Below are 21,133 nucleotides of genomic sequence, written 5' to 3' on the forward strand. Positions count from 1 at the left end.
GTTTGCCTTGGCAGACACTGGCATTTCCTGCGTGCTTAATGTCACGTCGATGCTTTTCTAAACATGGGACACTTTTAAAACGAAGGAACTGATTACGAGGTTCTTGTTAATGTCGGTACCGGTGAACTTATCATACATTCGATAACGGCATCACGTTCGGCCTTCACCGCTGCAGCGCAAGCCAGGGCGACCTCGCGAGACTGATATTGCCAACGACGAGCGGCCTTTCCTGAGAAGGTTGAAGCCAATTTCATTTTAGCTAATTTCATCTGGTTTGTGGCAAGGTTGCCTGAAATCGGCACTTTGGCCTTAGAAGCCGTCCCTCCCCCGCCTCATTAGACTCCTCAACAAGTCTGTGATCTCCTCTACACAGATGGCCTATTCTTCATCTGCAGATTTATGATGAGTAATTATTTTGCTTCTTTTTCGGGAAAGCGTGGATAGTTTTTCGCTAAGAAATAGCTTTAAAATGGCACTCGTCAATCATTATACACTAAAACGGGCACGTAGAATCGGGCTGGACCAGTCAAAAATATTGAATCATCACGATGGAAGGACGCGGGCTAGGGATATGGAGCTCTACGTCGCCCAGTGTTTGTCTTCTACCACTGTCCTCTCCTTGGTTTCGTTGGAAAGAACACCGCTTGAGTAACTGCCAAGTGATCTCCTGGACGAGTAGTGTCCGCCAGGCCATATTTCAGTGAGGAATAATGTCCAATTATTCTAGACCTTGGTCTCGAGTTCGAAGTCACAGTAGCGATGCCTTGGTTACCGAGGGGGTCTAATTTGCCAGATTTGGACCTTTTCCAAAAGGGATGATCCTTGGATCAAAATTGTCAAATCAACGATCAGGACGAGTTAGCGACACTCTGCAGCAACCGCTGATTTCAGCCTGGCTATGCCACGAATTGTCAGCCACCTCAAACGGGGGAACTTCTCCCTGCAAATAGAATGCATGGTTTAACGAGTCCCCTGCATGTCTACAAGAGTCCGCTCGTCCCTAGACGCCATGGGTTCCACGACTTACTGCCTCAATATCATCGCACTTCGACAAGTCCGCGCTCGTCGTCCATCGTAACCAAGGCAACAAAAGCGGGCGAGGGAGTGCATTGTTTAGTCGCAGATTATCGCAACCAAGCTCACCATGGACACTGCGTTAGAAAAAAAGAGAAAAAAGGAACAATTTATTGTCAATTTTTATGGCTTTGTTTCAATGGTCGAAAAAATTAGGCCATGAATAACAACTCCGACACGTTTTTCCAAACTCGGCCAATGCCATGACTGCGTTGCCGTTTTGAAACTTAATTTCATTGATCTCAAACCCTTTGAAAATATGTTGACTTGTGTTTGATTGATTGTTGGCACGTTCCATTGACCATGGCAAGGAATCTTCATTTACTTAGAAATACCCCGACCAAACACACTGCAATGTCACCACCTTCGTTTGGTTAGATCAACGAATCACGTTCTATCTGGGCGATGATCAGTCAATTTGAGATAAATTTGAATTTCTTGTTTAGCTTTCAAGTAGCAGAACAAATCATCAAATGAAGAGAGATTCACGAGAGCGCGCTCCTATTAACCCTACAACATTGGTGTGTTCAGGTCTTTATAGGTCCGAGGGGAAAATGATAATTTGCCTAAAAGCAACTCCCAAATTTATATTCAGTCTTAAAAGAGCACTCACTTCTCCCCCCCAAAAAAGCAAGTTAATATGAAGTACCGTTCCTTATAACGCTGACGCTTTCAACCCCCCCCCCGGTTACGTGGATACACTGCTACCCTACAAAGGGCATGAGGTAGAACCTGTCCCTCGTGTATTCCCCTCTATCACCGGCCCTGTCAGACACACTTCTCCTTGTCGAGCTTTCATGAGTCAGTTTGTAAAATGATGTCCATTTAATATTTTGAGACTTATATCATCATATTTGAACCTGTCATGCCTGTGCAACATAATCGTCAGTACGGGTGCCGTGACATATTTCTTTTATCATACGGTGAACGCGCTTTAGGAAAAGTGGGCGTGATAACTTATGGCCATGATCATAAACCGTTTTGTCTGATCGGTCTAAAACATCAAAGATGTATTTCAGTCACCAATGCGTTGACCTACAATAGAGCCTGAAAGTTGACCCCTGATGGCGCACTTCTGGAACCCTCGGATAGGAAAAATAACGTGCAAAGAATTTAGAATTTGTAATATTTTTCGTTCAGTTTCTTCTTTAAAAAAATCCAACTTAGAAAAAGGGCTTTGAAAAATATTTGCCAGTATATATCAATTTATAGAAACTGAAAAATTACCTGATCTAAAAGAGAAATATCCTGCCAAAATTGACCCATCACTTCCGATAAATCTAAAATTCATGAAGAAGAGTGCAATGCATTTACGATTTCAAATTTCACGGTAGCCTGTGGGTAAAAGCAGAAATAAAACAGATCAAAATATTTTACACACTTTGGTAATGTATAAGGGGGTAATAAACATAAAGCAATATTCTACTTTTACAAAAGATTCTAATATTTTATCTAACCTTTGCCAACAACAACTGCGCGATGTCAACTCAACGAAATCTGGAACCCATCGACTGCAGGTAGGCAAATCTTTGCAAGGTTGTACAATTTCATTTTCAAGAAAGCACGGCGAGTGAAAACAAGAAGACCAAGGTACAACACCGCCGGACGTGAAAGGTCATTAATAAAATTCGTTTTTTACCCATCTCCCAGTGACTTTTCCAAAATATTACTTGAGGAAGACAAAGGTAAAATTCCAACAGGAATGTTTCATGGAGTGGTTTCAGTAAGGAATTCTTTTTCCAACATTTATCGAACGTGATAGGACGACCCAATGGAAAACCCCCTTAGGCAGACCGCGCAAGGGTTCCGGGAGCTCACTGCGTGACCTTTTGCTTTCAGGCTCTATGTCAAGTTTAAGTTGAATTTATCGATTGTAAGGCCTAGATTTGACAGGAGGGGGCGGAGCTTGCCTCAGCTTTCAGGAAGTAAATGACGGCTCTTTTGAAGTTAGTGTTGTCCTTATGAATCTATTCTGTTGCTCTGAGTGATTGATCTGAGCCGACAAGAAAGTTCCGCTAAAAAAAGAACTGCATTGCCGTTAACCTCGATCATTCATTGCTTTTTATCTCGTCCGATGGGCCATATGTCTTGGTATCTCATTATTGCCATAACTTGCTTCAAACAAACATGTAGGAACACCAAGTAAAAGATGGTATTGGGGTGTCTTTCAAAACATTCTGGGCTACATACGCGACCATGTTAGGGGAGCTCTGAAGATTGTGTACTTGTTGGTCTGACATACACCTGCATGGAGGAACGAGCAATTATTCGGCAGGGTTCTTAAGTTGCCACATGTTTCATCCTCTTCGTAAACATGCAGTAATTTTGATATCAGCCTCTGGGAACTGTCAACACTGGCAACTTCGCAACTTTCAAGCGTTCATCACATACATACTCCATCCATCACTGTTTTTGAGGATTCACATGCCACTGACAGTAACAAGTTCCACTTTACAAACCAGAATATAAATCATCATAATGTAAAAATCCAATATTAGTCTGCATTTTGTGGTCAGTAAGCTCATCAAGTCGGTAATAACTGTTTTGCAAACGATGATTAGTAATTCACGTTCGCTCCACGCAAGCTGACAAGTGCAAGTGGGTTTTCAAGATTTTTAATTTCCGTTGCTAGGCAGGCAAGATGCGAGAAAAAGACAGGTCCCGACGACCGTTGCCTGATTTTGAGTAGACTTTTATGACCCCGAAGAAGTCGTCTGTTTGAAACATTATTTTACTTTAAAAAATAAGGATAAGTAATGAAAAACTGAACAGCTTGTTGCCATGACATCACCTATCAGTTCCAGAATTTGTAAATTCGCAATAAAATAATTATTTCAAAAGTGCTCCATTTACCAAAGAATCCATTGACATATTAGAAATGATCCCTCCAACTTGTTGCTTCACTAAAACTTCACCTTTACGCATGTACATGCCTGTGTTGGCAAATTGGAAACCCATGTTACACATAAACAAGTGTAAAATTTGTGCCGACCCTCAGCGGTGCATGAAATTATCTGGAGAGAACTTCAGCAAGGATTTCAGAAGTTTTTGTGTAAACATCATTGTACGAGATTACTGACACCCCTCTTTAATTATAACAGTTGACATTTTAATCGTGCTCCAAAACTTTAGGCCGAAGCAAATATATCGCACAGACAACTGTGATATTGAGCTGGAGTTTGCCCCATGCAAGATTGTGCATAAAAGAGTCTACGGCGGGAAAGCACATGGAAACATATTTTTGAAATGTCTCCTCTTGACTGCATGAAAATGAAGTGTCCCCTTCTTGAATAATTTACTGAGAGTGCACTTTTAGGTATAGGTTGGTTCAAAACCCTGTCAATAACATGTGAGACAGGTAGGTGTTTTTTACACAACATGCTTTGGAGGAACCCGACTTGAATAACGGCTGTAAACCGTGGCTCTGAGGGCACGTTCGTTATGTTTTTAAACAATATTGGATCAATGTGCGAAAAAAGCAAGAAGCGCAAACTAAGGATTCTGGGGAAATCGTAATGCATGTGGGTTGTCTGCAAAGAACAACACTCGCCCAATAGATTTGCAGACATTCACGACAGCACCCACAAAATCTGGAACATTAGTTTGAAAACTTTAGGCCTCTGTCGGAAATGTTCGGAAACAACTCCCTCTTTGTCACGTGACCTTGAGGGCTACCGGACCTAAGTACCGACGTCGTGTAAAAATGTTTGGACTCGCAATGCCATTCATCAGGCCACATGAGTCATTGAAGCCATCGGTCATCAAGCATCTTACCGTACCCAATACAGAAGGACCTCAACGTTTCACACGGAACTGGATCGCGATCCTTATACCCAGCAAGAAATGAGACCGAGGGGTACCCCCCCCAACATGTCCAATCCCTATACACATTCCAGACTATTGTTACTTAACACATCCCCCCCAAGATGTCTGAAAGGAATTCCCCAGATTCCTGCGAGATAATGACCAACACAAAGCAGGGGGGGGTTCTCTCCGTCTCATACCTTGCTGCATATGGCGAGCCTGGTTTACACTATCCATTAGGCGGGTTCTGGTGTCAATGAACCGCCGATCACCGGGATCAGATCGCCGCGATCCGAACCCGCGCGCGCGAAACAAACGGGCCCAATAGTAATGCGAAGGCTTGCTCGCTATTGTCAACCAAATCATTCATGGCAACAATATAAATACACGATGACACGAGATCACGTTTGTATTCGGAACGGTAAGATGGTCATCGATGTTTTCAGTCAATGCAAGAGCTTTGCGACTCAAGACTTTTATATGACGTCCATGAACCTGAAGATCTCTCAAACTGTTCGGTATTTTTCGGTCTGGGAACCAGACTAGCTTTTAAATACATTGGCAATGCTTTTGTTGTCAATTTGGGGCACTATTTTGCCGTGATATCTTGTTCGTTGTAAGCTTGGATTTCCTGTGCAGATTGAGGGCTCCGATATTTATTCATTGAAAACATTTTGGAGAAAACTTTGCTTTGTAGCCCAGTATTACTGAAACAACAGCTCTTAGACAAAGAAAAGAAAACTTGACACAGTAAAATATCATCCCTCGGGCAATTTCTTTTTCTGTTGAAATAACGGTAGCATTGAGTTATCCTGAAAGGACATCACACGCTTGCTCACAAACATGTAACATTACATTATCAAAGAACAGAGAAGGCACTAGAATGTCTTGACATGGCAAAGTAAAAATCCAAACTTGATTTGGATGGAAGATAGAGACGCAGTTATATGGGTTTCACAGAAAAAAAATTCTCTAAGGAGCTATTAATTTGGGGGAATGTGGAACAGCCGTCGACATAGCATGACCATTGTCTTCAAGTTCCGTGTCGTTTGTTACCTGATCTAACCATAACAGGTGTGTTGATACAGTCCGGCCAAATTTCTCTGGGGGGAAATTGCCGAGAGGCAAAATGGGATCGCTCGAGCAATCATAAATCATTCCCTCTTTATGTAATGCATTAAACGATATAATTGGTGCTCTCTGATGGCCCAATTCTGTCCAGTATTGGCTGCTCACTACGTACGGGTTTTACTTGCTTTGAACGCGGGAGCAATGGAGTCGAGAATGTCTAGACAAAAGTCAAAAACCAAGTTCCAAGTGAGTGCATGACCTGCCTCGGGTAGAATAGGTGTATGGGAGTTGCTAATAACGATGTCATACACATTATAAAATCCACAGAAGCGTCAGCCCTTTGTTGACAGAACGGTACTGCTTGTCAAGGGATGCAGGCAGCTACCTGCTACCCCACAAATACTCAAGCCGCGCATATGCTGACGACGACAAATTAATACTCGTCTCCAGTTTCCCCCTCTCAGGTTTGTGCACGGTCCTGTTGTGCACTGAACGAAAACCGACGACCGGCGGGGAAAACAGCATCGCTGGATCTCGCCGATGAAGTACAGCACATTCGTTCCTAATTTGCTATGCGGATATCGTCTGTGGATATGACCGGACGATACGGCAGCGTGCGTGTTTGTATGCTGCTATGCAAATGACTTTTTTTTTTTGCGAATTTTCTCTGGTATTGCTTCCAGCGAAATTCCACAGACACTCTAGGCCGGGCGGGTTCTAAGTGTATTTGGCAGAAACTGGAGCTTCTCAAAGCAGAATTGCCCCACTATATTTCAGTACAAAGAACACGATCCACTCCAGAAAATTTCTAGGTAAGTCCAAAAAAACAGGGGAAAGAATGCTGAAGCCGAGAGCTTATACTGCTTGTGTACATGTTTGTATTTTTAATTTTATTTATACGATGCGCTATTAGACCGCCTCCCAGTAAGGCCGTGTCCAAATTTCTTGGCTGCGGCTTGACATTATACACAAGTCTATGGGGTGTGACGGCAGCCACGATCATAGTCGCATGCGATTTTCAAGCCGCAACTAAGTTATTTGGACACGATCTCACCGACAGTGAAGCTTAGCCAGCGTTTTGGAAATACCCCTCCTTACTTTTGCTAGACAACTAGTTTTTGTGCTCACATGCTTCGCGAGACTGATTCCAGGAACTAGTCCTTGATTGCATTATTCATAGCATTGGATGGAACATTGGCAGCGTTGGCAACACCCTCTCCCAACATCGGTGTTATTCTTGGCACAAGTACAGTAGTAAGATACACAATAGTTAAAATTAAAACTGTAATCCGATGATAATCTCACAACATGGCGTCAACGAGAACGGCGGTTGCTAAGTAGCGACAGAATCATACGAGGACTGAACCTTAATGAAGGACAATCAATCTTCTAGAATGGATATTTTTGTTCCATTTGACAAAGGTCGTTATCATGTGGTGTAGTGATTTGCGTAAAACCTCCCTTAAATATCGAAGGCTCCTCCGTGGAAAACTGTTGACAAGAGAAAATGAACGACGCCTGAACGTCATTCTGTCACGCCCAACAGTCATAACTCTAACTAAAATGTAGCAATTGAATGACGCACTACTAAGTTGCCGAGGCTTTCGTAGCAACAACTGATTTATTTCGATGCAACAAAATCCTGACGCGAGTGATTATGAAGGCCTAGGAGTCGGTACCCCCGCTCGGTTCTAATTTACACCTCTCAACCATCGCCCCATCTCCGACTCCACTGGTCTCGTTTATAATGTTTAAAGATAAAGAGACAGTCTCCTAAAATTACTCTCTTGTCAGTGCTCATTAGAAAGCATGTCCGGTCTGTTTCGACTGCCTCTCCGAATAAAGACAGTTTACCACTGGCCCACGCATTCGCTTGGCTCTTGTAAGGGTCGGCTGGTACCCGTGTCCCCAGGCCGTGTTCACTCCAGGTGAATACTGACGGGCCGACGACATGCTTGTGCCACGGGCACCAGCATGAGTTAACTTCCTACCTCTGCAAGAGGTGGGGGAAAGTGAAAGAAAAATTGAGGAGGTTTGCGCAGGATCGTCGTTAGCATAGCCGTTTGGATAATGTTTGACCAGTATTCGTGATAAAGTGCCCCGAAGAAGTGCAGACGACGAGGGAGTGAGAGATGGACTTTGGTTTCCCGCGTCTTAGAACCAAGTCATTTTGACGTTCAATCATTTTTTTCCGGGGGAGGGAAGAAAAGAGGAGGGCAGCAAAAGAGTGCGTGCGTGATGGTCATGTTGACTTGGTGGCTGTGAGCGTTTGTAAAACTAAAACAAAAAAAGACGGAAATGCCTAATTAAAGTGCATTAGCCGTAGATTTCCATTTTCTAGCTTACGTGATAAGACAAGGTATATCTACACGAGGGTGTGGGTTTTTTCTTCTGTGTATGTTGATAATGAGTATAGGACAAAGCCCGCTGTGTTTGTTTTCCATGTCTGATGGCCGGTCATACAGGGATTGGTTCCCAGACGTGCTTGCGTTGCCAGGAGCAACGGAGAAGCAGGAAAAACTACACCTATGTACAAACGCGAGTAATCATGACACATGACAGTACATGGGTTAAATATTATGCTGCTTGGTCAAACAACATTCTACTCCTATATATCGGGATAAGATACACTCAATCTCTCTCGAAAATGCCCGTCAAAACTGTTCAGAATGTTTTTGAAAGTACGAATTTGAGGGTGGTCTCTTATTCATAGCGAGTTATGATTTCTGATATTCAAGCTTTCGTACTACTATTTTTGGCAACTTTGTCGAATGGCTGCTCAACTTTAATTGCCACTGAACGTTTGCATTTTCAAAGCGGATTGTTGTTCTTGTAGTTATTGTTCATTTAGTTTTCCCTCTCGTGGTCAAAGGCCAAATTACGGTGAAAATTACAATAGTTACATTAGTTGAAAAAAATCAAAACGGGGTTCACTGATGAAAAAATAACCAACACATTACAATTGCAGTCCTTCTATACAAACTCAATTAAAAGGCTAAATGGGCAAACATTCCACATTCCTAAAAAACACACATATTTGCCATTAACAACAACAGATTTGAATACATGTACTTCACAAAAACCACTATAAATGCACACCAATGACCAATTGCAAATGGAACATAGTAATCCATGTATTGCATTGAGGGCAGACTAATGAACAAATTATACTGCTAAGTATTGACAAATCGGCATTAAAATTATATTGTTAAATTTATTTCATAAAAAAACTTGTTCAGAAAAAGATGAGAGGATCTGGCTCGACAAGACCTTTTTAAAAACTGTCAAAGCTTCGTATCTTTATGGGTACGATTTTCGTGACTTTAATGTGGTTTACCTGTGACATTTCAGGCGGAAACTTCATGCAGCACGGTTTCAGTCTGTATCTCTTCATCGTCATCGATGTGCCTGCTGACTGCTAACGTTGTTAACTTGTTTACGGAACAACGGCCGTGAAACACACTCAAGTCTGCTATTTTTTTTTTCTTTTTATTATTTGGTAAAGGTAATTTCCTCCTTGAGGGCACACCGAGTTGCTATGTACAGAATGCTGCAAAATTAACTGTATGTTATTTCTTTTGTTTTGCCAAAGGCATGACGATCACAACAACCAAAATGGGCAGGAAACTACGGTGCCATGTCGTCATCGTGACGTCAGCGTGGGGGTGAAGAAAGCACGCGCAGTCTGAACGAAGCGCTGTGAACAGTATGATCATCGACCACGTGACGAGTACACGGCGAATACAGTTGAAGCTCGACGGTGGAGCGGACGTCATTACAGAGCACTGGCTGGCGGTGTTGGGGAGGGCAGGCATTGCTTAGAGCATTGGCGGGACAACGGCGCGCCGGTTCCACCTGGCGAAATTCACTGGAGCAGACAATTGCCCCCCCCTCCGTCCCTCCTGCCATTTTCGCCGAACTGTTATAATTTCGAGACTCACCATGATCGGACTGAAGTGCACGGGTCTTTCTTTTCTGTTCCGTGCACAGTTTCCCCGCTGTCTCGGATATGTTTGAAATGGAGCAACGGAGAAATAGTGCGTGCTTGCCTTGTTTGCGGAGCTAGATTAGATAACGGTGGAGGTGAACGATATCGGACTCGCACGTGGGTAAGGGAGTGCAAAGATGAATCCGACCTACATGGTATCCACGTGGACAGGGACTTTTGAGATATCGGTCGTACTTTCGTACGAGGAGTGATTTCTGTCATCAGATTCATCTTGTAAAACAAATTGTCACACGATTGCTAGACTGTATACTTATTGAAATCGCGATTGTCCACGCGAAATTACTTGCTCTTACCACTTCAATTAGGAGGACTAGGCGGTAACGTGTGGAAGCGTGTTATGCAACCTTCCCAACTTTAATCAACTGTAAGTACCTATCCACAGCTGTAGGAACCTTGGGAAGAGAAATCTGTGAGTCTTTCTGTGGCCGGCGTCAATTGGCTGACTTCGGACTACACTGTGTGGCTGAGTAAATCGAGCTGATAGTGCCTCGCTTTTCAATCGTTAATCTGTGTCATATGCACCTGCTCTTCGCGCTGTAATTGTCAGTATTTACACAATAGGGAAATCTCCATGATCACCACCAAGGTAGCACTTGGTAGCGAGCCACCATCTTTAGGTTGCTATGGACCGCGTGCCTCGCTGTGAGTCAGTCCATGGACCACACTGGACAACGGGGCACCAGTGGTAGGTGGGGAGCAACTGACTTTTTTCCGTTCCGGGTAGTAAATCAACCAGCTCATGAAGAACTTTTCAATATCCGTCGTGCCTGCAGCGCCGGCCGCCAAAATGACTTCGAAGCCCGAACGCGTGCTGGGCGAGACGGCGCTGATTCAAACCGACGGCAACGCCTTGTTGAAAGCAGCCTGGTTGGGCAGACTGCGCCTAATGCGACTCCTGATCGAGGGCGGCACGGACGTCAACAAGACCAACGACGAGGGCCACACGGCCCTGATGGTGGCCTGCCTGAGCAACTACAAAGACACGCAGAGCAGCGCCAAGGCCAAGATTGTTAAGTTCCTTCTCGAGAACAAATCGAACCCCAATGCCCAGGACAGGCACGGGAGGACTGCCTTGATGTACGCCTGCTTAGAGCGTGCGGGGACCGAGGTGGTCTCTGCCCTGCTGAAAGGCGATTCCGACGTCCGGATTGTGGATAAAAAAGGTTCCTCGGCCCTAGTTTATGCCGTCAATGCGGGGGAACCCGGTGTTCTACGGTTACTGGTCGATGCTTGCAAAGCTCAGGGGAAAGAGGTTATCATTATCACCACCAATAAGAGCCTTCCGTCCAGCGAACCAGAGACCAAGCAGTATCTCGACGTCCCCCCAACCTTACCGCAGAGCCCACCGTTTTTTCAGTGCATAACTCCATCAGACATTTCCTATGGGCGAACGGCGACGAAACCCGTATTGATGGAAGTCAGGGATGGTCAGAATGCCCCCGCCCCTGACAAGGTCCCAATTGCGCTTCGTGTTCCCAGCCTGGAACGCGCGGCCTCCCTTGAGGGTTCTGATGCCGAGGAAGGCGTATCTTCCCGAACACAATCGCCCCGACACCTAACCCCAAAGGAGCCACCTGCAAGCCAGGCCTCCACGCCTGTCGTGTACAATCACCGCCAGTTTCGAAGGGTGGACTCTGCCTCCCCGACCGATGATAGACCGGCCTTCTCCCCCAGACACGAGCGATTCGTGTCCAGGGGCAGTTCACCATCGCTGTCGTCCATCAAGAGTCTCGGGGACCTTCATCTCCAGTTCCAGGACCTCCGAGATCAAACACCCAGTCCACCGCACCAACAGCAGCCGCGGAGACCGCTGCTTCGCCGGCAGAGCGCTGAGGCCTTCACTCCCACTACCCTGCAAGGCCTGAAATCTGCAGAGTTCGTTCATCCTCTGACAGCAAAGCAGCAGCTCGCGGCAACCAATTCAAATCCTCTGGAGGAGCGCACTGAGATACCTCCCAACATCTTGCCTATGTCTGCAATTCTTGCAAACCGACGTCGCTCACTCCCCGGCATGCCACCGCCACTCCGAAAGAGCCAAACTGTCCACTCGATCACACTCCCGTCGGAGCCGTCCAACCAGCCGCAACCCCCGTCGCTCCCAGCCACCAGCTGCCCAACCAAAGTGCATGGTAGCCAGTGTAACTTGCTGGAGGAGCACACCGAGGACGAGACCGCGTTATTGGGAGAGGGGGAGTGTTCAAACGGCGCGGAAGGTCTGGAAGGCAGCAGCCTGCCGCGGGAGGGTGCCAGAACTCCCCCCGACGGACGGGCCAGTCTAATTGCGATACATCGCCGGCAGTGCTTTGCGCAGAGGAGAGGCTCAGCGCCGTTCGTCCTAGACGACGAGCTGGCCCACACCAGACCCGGGAGGCTGCCTCCTCTCAAGGTCAACCCCAGCGTGCCCCTTCCAGACATTGGGTGCATTCGGGATCCAGCCATCCGTTCAGGACCGTCCAGTCCTTGTAGGAGCCTTAGACTGGACCGGAGGCACTCCATCCAGCCGGAGGATCTGCGCTCCCTGACAGCCTTTGCGTCCAGGAACAGAGGCAATCTTCGAAATAACAGGAGCCACAGCTCAGAGTCCGCCGAAAGTAACTGACGGATGCCGGGTGGTGAAAACTGGCAACAAATGTGACCCTGAAGTCTTTTTTAATGTCGAGATCTGCGAGAATTCTGCCAAGTTGAAAATGTAAATCTTGAGAATATAGCCTTTAAATCTACTATTCCTACAAAAGAGCTACTTAAAAATGCAAGCTCTATCAACTCATTTTTGTCGATGTATAGGGTGCTCAAAATGAACTAGATGTAGTTCCTGAAAGAATTTGGCCTCGGTCTTCCTGAGGTATAGAAACTGAATTTTGTTTTGTGAAAACTTTCTCGCAGATCGTATCATCAGTAGACGAAAACCTGCTGAAAGTACATTATGGTTACGCACAGTGTGGCATCTCACGTTTCATCATATGTCCTTTTCCAAAGTAGGCGAAAATTTAGGAAAAGAAAAATAGGTTGAACAGCTTGAACAGTCATTGTGTAGGACAAAGATTGTGGTACGTTTACAGTGCAACAGCGGCGGAATGCTTCCAAGAGTGGAAGAGAGTATTTTTAAAGAGACTGAAACGTTCTAGCCAGGATAATTTCGAAAGAGGAAGATGGGTCTCCTTATCCGAAGTGCTGTTGTTGCTGAGTTGCCATGCAATCGTTTTTCCCGCTCTTTTTATCTCTCAGTCTCTCGGCTCCCACAGTTCCGCCACCATTTACGTCGCACGAGGGCGCAGTAACTCTATCAACTCCGGAGCACTGAAAAAAATTGCAGCCTTACTTCGGCTCAGCTGAACTCGGTCCACTCGTAGGAAGTTGGCGTTTCGGTGGTATCTCATACCCACGTGCTCTGCGGATGTAGCATACGTAGTAAACTGTCAATTGAAATATTATCCTCTGAATTTTTCATTTGTTTATTACTGCGCGAATAAAGAAAAGGCTGGTCCCTCAAAATCGTCCCAGTAAGAATTCTTTGCCATCTGTACGAACTGCGGCTCAGAAGCTTAGCTTAAAGTTGTCAAATATAAAATGTCAGGACATATATGACAATTTTTCTGTTCTATGGTTCGATGTTACCTACACCGTGAGCAGTATTTTTCCCCCACTCTATTTTCAATATATTCAAAATGTCTTGAGAAACAAAGTACCAACTACCCGTAATAAACCCCCCCCAAAAACCAACGACACCACAATTGTTGACGTTATATTTGTGCAAGTGTCGTACTATTGTTTAATGTCATTCATGTACGATAAAGTAATAGTCACTGCGTTAACTTTTAAAGGTGCTTACTATTATATTTGTGTCCGAATCATCTTTTTAAGGAAGTGTTTAACTTTCTTATTGTTCCAGCTTCTGTTTCACAGCAGCCACATTCAACATTGCAGTGAGGGGTTCATTTTCCGTTGCACTTTGACAAGTCTTTGATTCTATAAGCCTTTGACTTCAAAAGGTTTACAGAGCTCTTGATTCCAATAGGTGAACGATTTGTCACCAACAGTAAATTCAGTGATAGGAAAATAAACATATAAGCGGTGTAGGCTGTCTGGCACGCTGGTTTCATTACCCTTAATCAGTAAAAGATTGCTTCATTTTCTTGTACCAAAACTGACGTTTCAATAGCTATGGCCCTTCAACCTATAGCAAGTAAATGTCTGAAGACAGAGCCACAGTGGCGAATTAACTGATCCGGATTTCGGATTATTCTCTAGGATAGCCTATGTGGCCTACATAGATTATAAATAATTTCCGAAGATTTGAGAAGGAATGTGCATATTTCAGCACTGACCTCCTATGAAAGTCAGAGAGGTGTGTTTTAAGGTTTAATCACCAACTAAACAAACAAATATCAAGCAAACATGGCAGATGGAGGGTTTGAAGTACGGTCAATCTGGTCATAACAAATCTGTTGGAGCAAATCGGCTAACGCAAGGTGTCAGGCACAGGGTTCCCATACCCCCTAAGCCCACGGCGAGCCGCTTTTATCAAGGAATTAGTGTGTAAGGTGTTTGTTGGCACCTTCTGTGGCCACTGGGCATCCTAGCCCATGCAGCATACGGATAATTCACAATACTGCGACCCCAAGAGTTTGTAACGATTTGATCAATCACAATGCGCGAAATCTGTCGATCTAATGCGCGTTTGGAAAGGGTCGACAGATATTGCGCACTGTGATTGGTCAACGCTGTGCGAACTCTTGGAGGCGCACTTTTGTGAATCGCCCGTATTAAAGAAAGCTTTTTATCGTCGTATTTTGCTGTCTTTCTTGTCTGTCCGAAAAAAGGGTAAACAGTGTAAGAATTACAACCATATTTATTTTTATACATTTTTATTATTCACCCAACGTCTTTGACAAATTTTAAGTTCATCTGAAAAGGGGTTTTCACTACCGTTTGATTAATTTGTGTGCAATGGCGTAAATTTGTGCCGGAAATTGGGGGGGGGGTCGGGGACGGGGAAAGGGAGGAGGAACTGCCTGGCCATGAAAATTTGAAAAGCGTGGTGGGGCGATGACACCATACGACTCTGTACAGAGGTCGATGTTCATGATATTGATGTACATCTGTAATACGTATCAATTCATGCGGAATCTTACATCTGCACGGCATATTAATGGCTTTTAAAATTGGTTTTCCTTTGTTTTAGCGACATTGAATGCATTTTTGTCGTTGGGAAGTCTGAACAATTCTTCAATATCTGCTTCATTTTTTTTAATCACCACAAAAAGTGGGGGGTGATTCAATAGCCCATTCTCCACTGTAGCGGGGGTATGCCGGTATACCACCATTCCCCCTCCCCCCGGGATTTACTCCCATACTTGTGTGGATATGTAATGGCAACACCTAAGACACCAATCCAGCCTTGTTGTATTTATGTAAGTTGGTTGGCCTGTATTGTGTGAATTGTACAAAATGTGCATAATAATGCTCACATTGTCAAGACAGACCGTAAAAGTTGTAGGAAGTTGTATGAAATTAAATTTGTCGCACACACAATGAAGTGAGGAATGTGTGACTCCGTGATTTTGACACAGTGACATGAATCTATTAGGCTATCCCGTCCATTCCGGGTCGATCCAGTACATACGATCTTATGCGTCACTCGAATTCTCGCTATCTGATTGGTGGGTCGTCCATTTTGGACTGGTTAATAGAACGTTGTGCTGTGCAGGAGGCACCACCGTCATTTTTGGTGGTGACACGGGGCGGCGCTCTTCACATAAGTAAAGTAATGCAAAATTCACATTCGTTTTAACAAAGAAATTGATCCCTTCGAATTCAAACCAAGCATCAAATTGAATATGCTGTCAAACAGTTCAGTTCAAATGAATCGCAATACACGACGAAACGTCTGTTGAAATAACCCTTGTAAATGCACCTTCGTCAGCTTTTTGTGCGTGCAATGTAAAAGGCATATTTGTTTTTAAGCCAATTAAAATTTGCATGTTCGTGAACAAAACTTGAAACCATCTTGGGACGAAACATCAATAAGCCAGTTATTTTCAGCATCAAAATTGGCCACAATGTCGGATATTTTGCTATCCTTGACTTTTTTCTCAGACCATGTGTTGTGTCAGTTCATGACATAAGGCCAGTAAACAACATTGCCAAAAAAAAGTGTCAGTCAGCACATTTGGGGTTTACTGTGCGAGCAGAAATCCCTCATTATAAAGTGTCCTGCTGGAATGACGTCATAGCAACAGCATCATAATTTGTCTGAGCAAAGCGTGCAGAAGTTTAAAAGTTCAAAAAGGGTACTGATCAACGCAACGTACCTCCGTACTGATGACGCCACACGTTGTGAACGTGCATAATGTTATATGCTTTCCTTTAAAGGTTCTACTGGCTTCATAGGAAAGTGCTCATTGTGAACAAACTGTGACGTCATCAGTACCCGGGCATGTTATTAACCATACGGGAATGTTAAATACCTTAAATACATTTAAGAGGTGAGGAAAGTTGAGCAAAATAATCTTCGCGTGGGCCTTTGACAAAAAGGATTCTGACTTTATGTAAACGAAAGTCTCGGTCTTGAACGCCCACGCATCCAAATGGCAAAGATCAAGAATTATTTTCCAGATACGTGTAACTACAACAAAACAACCGTAAAATTCACAGTGGAGTTTCTAGGTCCGTAGGGTCAAGAGAGAAAGCGATGTTTCTTTCCAAAACCGACTGCCATCGGTAAACAGAAAACCCCTCCCGCAAAAGGTGGAAGTACTATTTTTTCTGCAGGTGCTCTAACTAGAGAGCAAAGCCGCCATGGCTCGCTGCTACAGTTATAAGCAAAGGTGCAAATCAACTATGCATTGTGTATTATGCATAAAACTATGACTCCGTCTTTTACGACACATTTTGTGATCAGAATGCAATTTTTCCTTGCAACTTTCACAATTTATGGCTATTTGAAATGCATCAAATCTTTAGATATTTTATCAAATCTAAGGTAAATTCGGAACGCAAATAATACAAACCTTCGAGACAATGAATAATCCTTCAACTACCACCACCCAACCCCATTCACCCCAGTATAGCTCCACATATCCAACTAATCCCCAACCGTCAACAATAACAAAATTTCCACATCTCCCTACATACCCATCCCACCATATCCCCACCCATGCCGTCGAATCTCCACCCTGTCCAGCCACAAACCCATCATCCCCAATCCTACCCATACCTTTGCTCATCTTACCCCACCAAGCCCTCATCCAAGGTGTGGTGGGTTTGACCACCTGTGTGAATACCCGGTACCGTCTAATTATGTACAGTACACGTATTTAATACATGTGAACATGTACAATACAACTACATGTACAAACGTTAACATTTTGGGGAAATCAATCTTTTCGTTGTATAGTAAAAAATACTTTCAGACAATAATCTGCACAAGGTCCCGGTTCTGATAAACTACTAGAACAATAACAACATTATTATTACACATATGCCGCAGGCAAACTTAATATCATGCGGGTGAACGGAAATCGGTATTATATAGGAACTCATTTGCTTGGCAGCTCGCCAAGGACTTCCCCTTGCCCCAAACCCCACCCTAGCCCCCCCCCCATCCCTGCATTCGAATTCGCCACATTTCGCAAGTGTGAAATTTTCTTACAACAACTAGCTTCTCGGCAAGAAAACTGCAGCAAGAAACTCAGTGCAAAAGTTACTGTACAGCATTACAGACGATTATTCTTCTGTCTCGTCTTTGAGTTGTGACCATTGGTGTATAAAGGTACCTTTTAACACTCACCTTTGTTGAAAAAAAAATTATACAATACGAGCAGGATAATCAAAATGCTTCCTGTCTAAAACAAATATGATAAAACCTGTTACTTTAGAATTCGACAGCTCTTTTTCACCAACACATGCACACGGGGCCGGGGTCAAACAGTGACCTGTTGAGCTACATTTTATGTCGGTCCTATGTTTACACTCCTCAGTGTCTCTATTGAGGATCTGCTCACCGCAAATGTTTTGCTGCGTAATTCAGTTCTTAAATATTTTGTGAGGAAAAGTTGGTCATGCTTGTCAGCGACGTAGTTAATTACGCACTCCCAAAATTTGAAAAAAATCAGTTGAACCGCATACAAATTTAAGGTATTATGGGCTTATCAATTCCAGAGTAGGTACCGTAATCGGTTTCCTTATTTGGGATCTAGACATATGGTTTATACACGTTAAAACACGTAGCTACGTTAAAATAGCTAACACACAAATATTTTAGCTCTTCACCTCTTTAGAAAAGAATACAGTTAAAGGACTTCACAGTATACCATTATAATAAACGAGTAATTTATGGCTGCAAAAAAAAAAAACAGCAAAGTGCCAGTGGCGTATCCAGCGGGTGGGCGGGCAGAGGGCCACCTTGCCCCCTGGCGGAATTTTTTTTTACAAAAAATATTTCATAGGTGAGTAGGAAAGAAAGTATTCTTTATATTTATTTATCAAATACTAGCACCAAAACCCTACGGAAACAACACCTGCAAATGAAAGTAAGGATGTCGGGACCGTGGGGAAGGCTTTTGATTTGTTATCTCACAACATCACTTTGAGTGAACCTGAAGCAGGATTCACTTTGAATCCCCCCCACACACACACACACAAGTGTGTATTTGCCTGCAACTGGGGACCCCCTATTGTTCCTCTTTTGTTTGTACTTTAACTTTTTTACAGGACCACCCATATGTTTTGTACACAGTTGTCAATCGGGGACCCTCTGTCAATCGGGGACCTTATTGTCCTCTATTGTTCAAGGTCCCCAATTGAATGCAGAAACAAACTCACATACACACACGAATACACCAAAAGCTAGATACGCCGCTGCAAAGCATCCAACCGTTCAGGGGCTGAAAACAGCCGCAGACAGCAAGCTGAAACTTTTAAGCGCTTTCCCCTCAATAAAATCTAAGTTGAGTCACACGGGAAGGTGTTTTGAATTTGTTTGGCATCCCCCAAGCTCTTTACACTTTGGGTCAATGCATCACTCTTTCCAATCTAAACTTACAATTTCGGATGTCCAAGTCATTTCAGGTGTCCAGGTCACTGTGTTTTGAGGGGGAAGATGTAGTCAAGACACTGCAGGTCTTCAATCCAAGCCTTTGTCATAGCAACGTCCTCTGCGCCAATGAAGTCGTACTCGTATAGTTCGATTGTCAAGTCCAACAGTCTCTGCTGTAGGGACGGGGACGAGTCTCGGGGCTTCCAATCCTGCAAGAACTTGATGAGGCTCTCGGTTTTGTAATATAGGTCCATTTCGCCGTCAAAATCGGCCATGTAGTTGTGCTGGTTGCGTTCCTGCCTCACGAACGGGGAGTGAAACGCAAGGTGCAGATTGACGTCCCACAAGAGCCGCTGGGTGAAGTAGCTCCGCCAGATGTCAGTCACCCGGCTGTGGACAGTGACGGGCAGCAGCATGCCCCAGAAAGCGTCGTGCGCGTGCAAAGTGGCCTGGGCGTTGTACGGAGAGAACATCCTCTTGGGTACGACCAGCCGCCGGGGCGTGGGGTTGAAGTCGAACGGGAGCTCGCTGGTCAAGCGGTAGATGGCGTCCACGTCCGGGTCATGCTGCGCCAGGAATTGAACGACACCGACTTGCTGTGGCAACGCTTTGCCTGATTCAGCTGCTATCTTGGTGGATTGGTCCTTGATGCGACTGAGAGGAAATCCCCTGGGCCACACCTTGGTGTTTTGCCCAAACGTCGGGTAAGGGTTCCACACCGCGCCCCCTGCGGTTACGTACCTGGCATAACCAACATTGTCAAACGCGGGTACCTCGGGGAACAGCGGTGCATTGTCGTCGTCGGTGTCGTAAATCAACTTAGCGCCGTGTTCGATGGCGTAGAGGTAACCGATGTTCTTCCGGCCGAAGTGGTTCCAGGGAACCACCCGGCATAACTTATAGCCGCAACTTTCCTGCTGGACGACATCCAGGTAGTCGACATTAGGAATGTTCATGGACTGCGGTCCTTTTTTGTCGGCTACCACAACCATACACCACCCCTTCAGAGAACTGATCTTAGGGAGAATTGGCGTTGGTTTGTAGATTGTTGTCACCACTATCCACCGATCACACTTGCGGCCGGCATTGGGGCTGAACGGTCGGCAGGAGGCGGCCGAAGGTAGTGCTCGACTCCCTTCGAATGTCCGGACTTTTCTGAGCTCGTATGCCCTCCCCGTTAGACCCTCACCGCCCGCTGACGTTCGGCACCTCACCGGCTGCTGTCCAGTCGTTCCTCTTATGAAGGAAATACTCGACTTACAAATGACGAAATTGTGCAGCAACATTCCGGCAAGGACAGAGAAAACAACAACTAGAAGAGAGCGTGTTGTTACCCTCGTCTCGGTAAGGTACGCCATGTTGGATTGATTTATTTGTAGGCTGAACCCCAATGAGTAGTTTGGCTAGACTAGACTGATAGGTGTCCGTGTCTGAATTACCTGGCTGTGGCTTCAAATTACGCACGAGTCTAATGGCTGTGGCTTCAGCCACTGCAAAAAGAATTGTGTATAATTTCAAGCCGCAGTCGAGTAGTTTGGTTATGGCCTGTGTTCACCAGTCACACGTGGTTGGGCACCTTGTGAATCGATGAAGCATGCATGGATAATATGCATCACTTGACACTGCATTATGCCCTGTCTGCGCTGAAGGTTACGAATTATTCAGTCCTTTGATAATAGACGTTGTTCGTGCCTCGAACCAGTTACCAGTCCTGTAGACCCCCCTGCGTATGACGTCACGTCAGAGAGCATTTCTTTCTTCCTCCAGGATAGGCTCGAGTAAACCTTTGGCGCCTTCATTGTTATTAAATCTAAACGACAAACATGTCCTCTGTGAGGGCGCTCCATGCAGCCCCTCTTTACTCACACACAGACATGAATAGGCATGCTGGTTGCGCGAAATTCTACGGCAGTTTAAAAAGTTCAACCTTGACAAATGGTGTGGATCTGTCATTGCAGTTTATTGCAGGCAAACCACTTTAGCACAATGTCATCAAATCATTTTACAGTATATGTATTTACCAGAATATTGCCTGACACTCATGTAAACTTGAACGTCAACTTTGACCCGCGTCACAACAAAACCATAAATTTGATGGATTTCAAACTTTACATTTGTAATGATGAGTAGAAGCATCT

General features: G+C 44.7%; 2 protein-coding genes across 4 annotated transcripts in view; one reads left to right on the forward strand and one right to left on the reverse strand.

The window, feature by feature from the left end:
* The window catches only part of ankrd34c (ankyrin repeat domain 34C), a 43,317-nt gene extending 27,823 nt beyond the window's left edge, over positions 1–15,494 (forward strand). For all 3 annotated transcript variants that reach the window (XM_087140014.1, XM_022228947.2, XM_087140015.1), the window contains one exon: positions 9,542–15,494. In XM_087140014.1, coding sequence (XP_086996140.1) covers positions 10,698–12,557 — 1,860 coding nt within the window. In that variant the 5' untranslated portion in view covers positions 9,542–10,697 and the 3' untranslated portion in view covers positions 12,558–15,494. The remainder of the gene's footprint in view (positions 1–9,541) is intronic.
* Positions 15,495–16,866: 1,372 nt separating this feature from the next.
* LOC110976025 (uncharacterized) lies at positions 16,867–20,663 on the reverse strand. Its single transcript, XM_022228950.2, has one exon. The coding sequence runs from the start codon at positions 20,351–20,353 to the stop codon at positions 19,037–19,039; it is 1,317 nt and encodes a 438-aa protein (XP_022084642.1). The 5' UTR covers positions 20,354–20,663; the 3' UTR covers positions 16,867–19,036.
* Positions 20,664–21,133: the final 470 nt, after the last annotated feature.

The sequence above is a fragment of the Acanthaster planci genome, linkage group LG08, assembly GCF_054643075.1.
Source record: "Acanthaster planci isolate LZ-2023a linkage group LG08, COTS_SCS, whole genome shotgun sequence".
Classification (NCBI taxonomy): Eukaryota; Metazoa; Echinodermata; class Asteroidea; order Valvatida; family Acanthasteridae; genus Acanthaster; species Acanthaster planci.

Bases quoted from the DNA above. Each gene is read 5' to 3' on its own strand.
- LOC110976025 (XM_022228950.2), bottom strand. From the start codon at position 20,353: ATGGCGTACCTTACCGAGACGAGGGTAACAACACGCTCTCTTCTAGTT.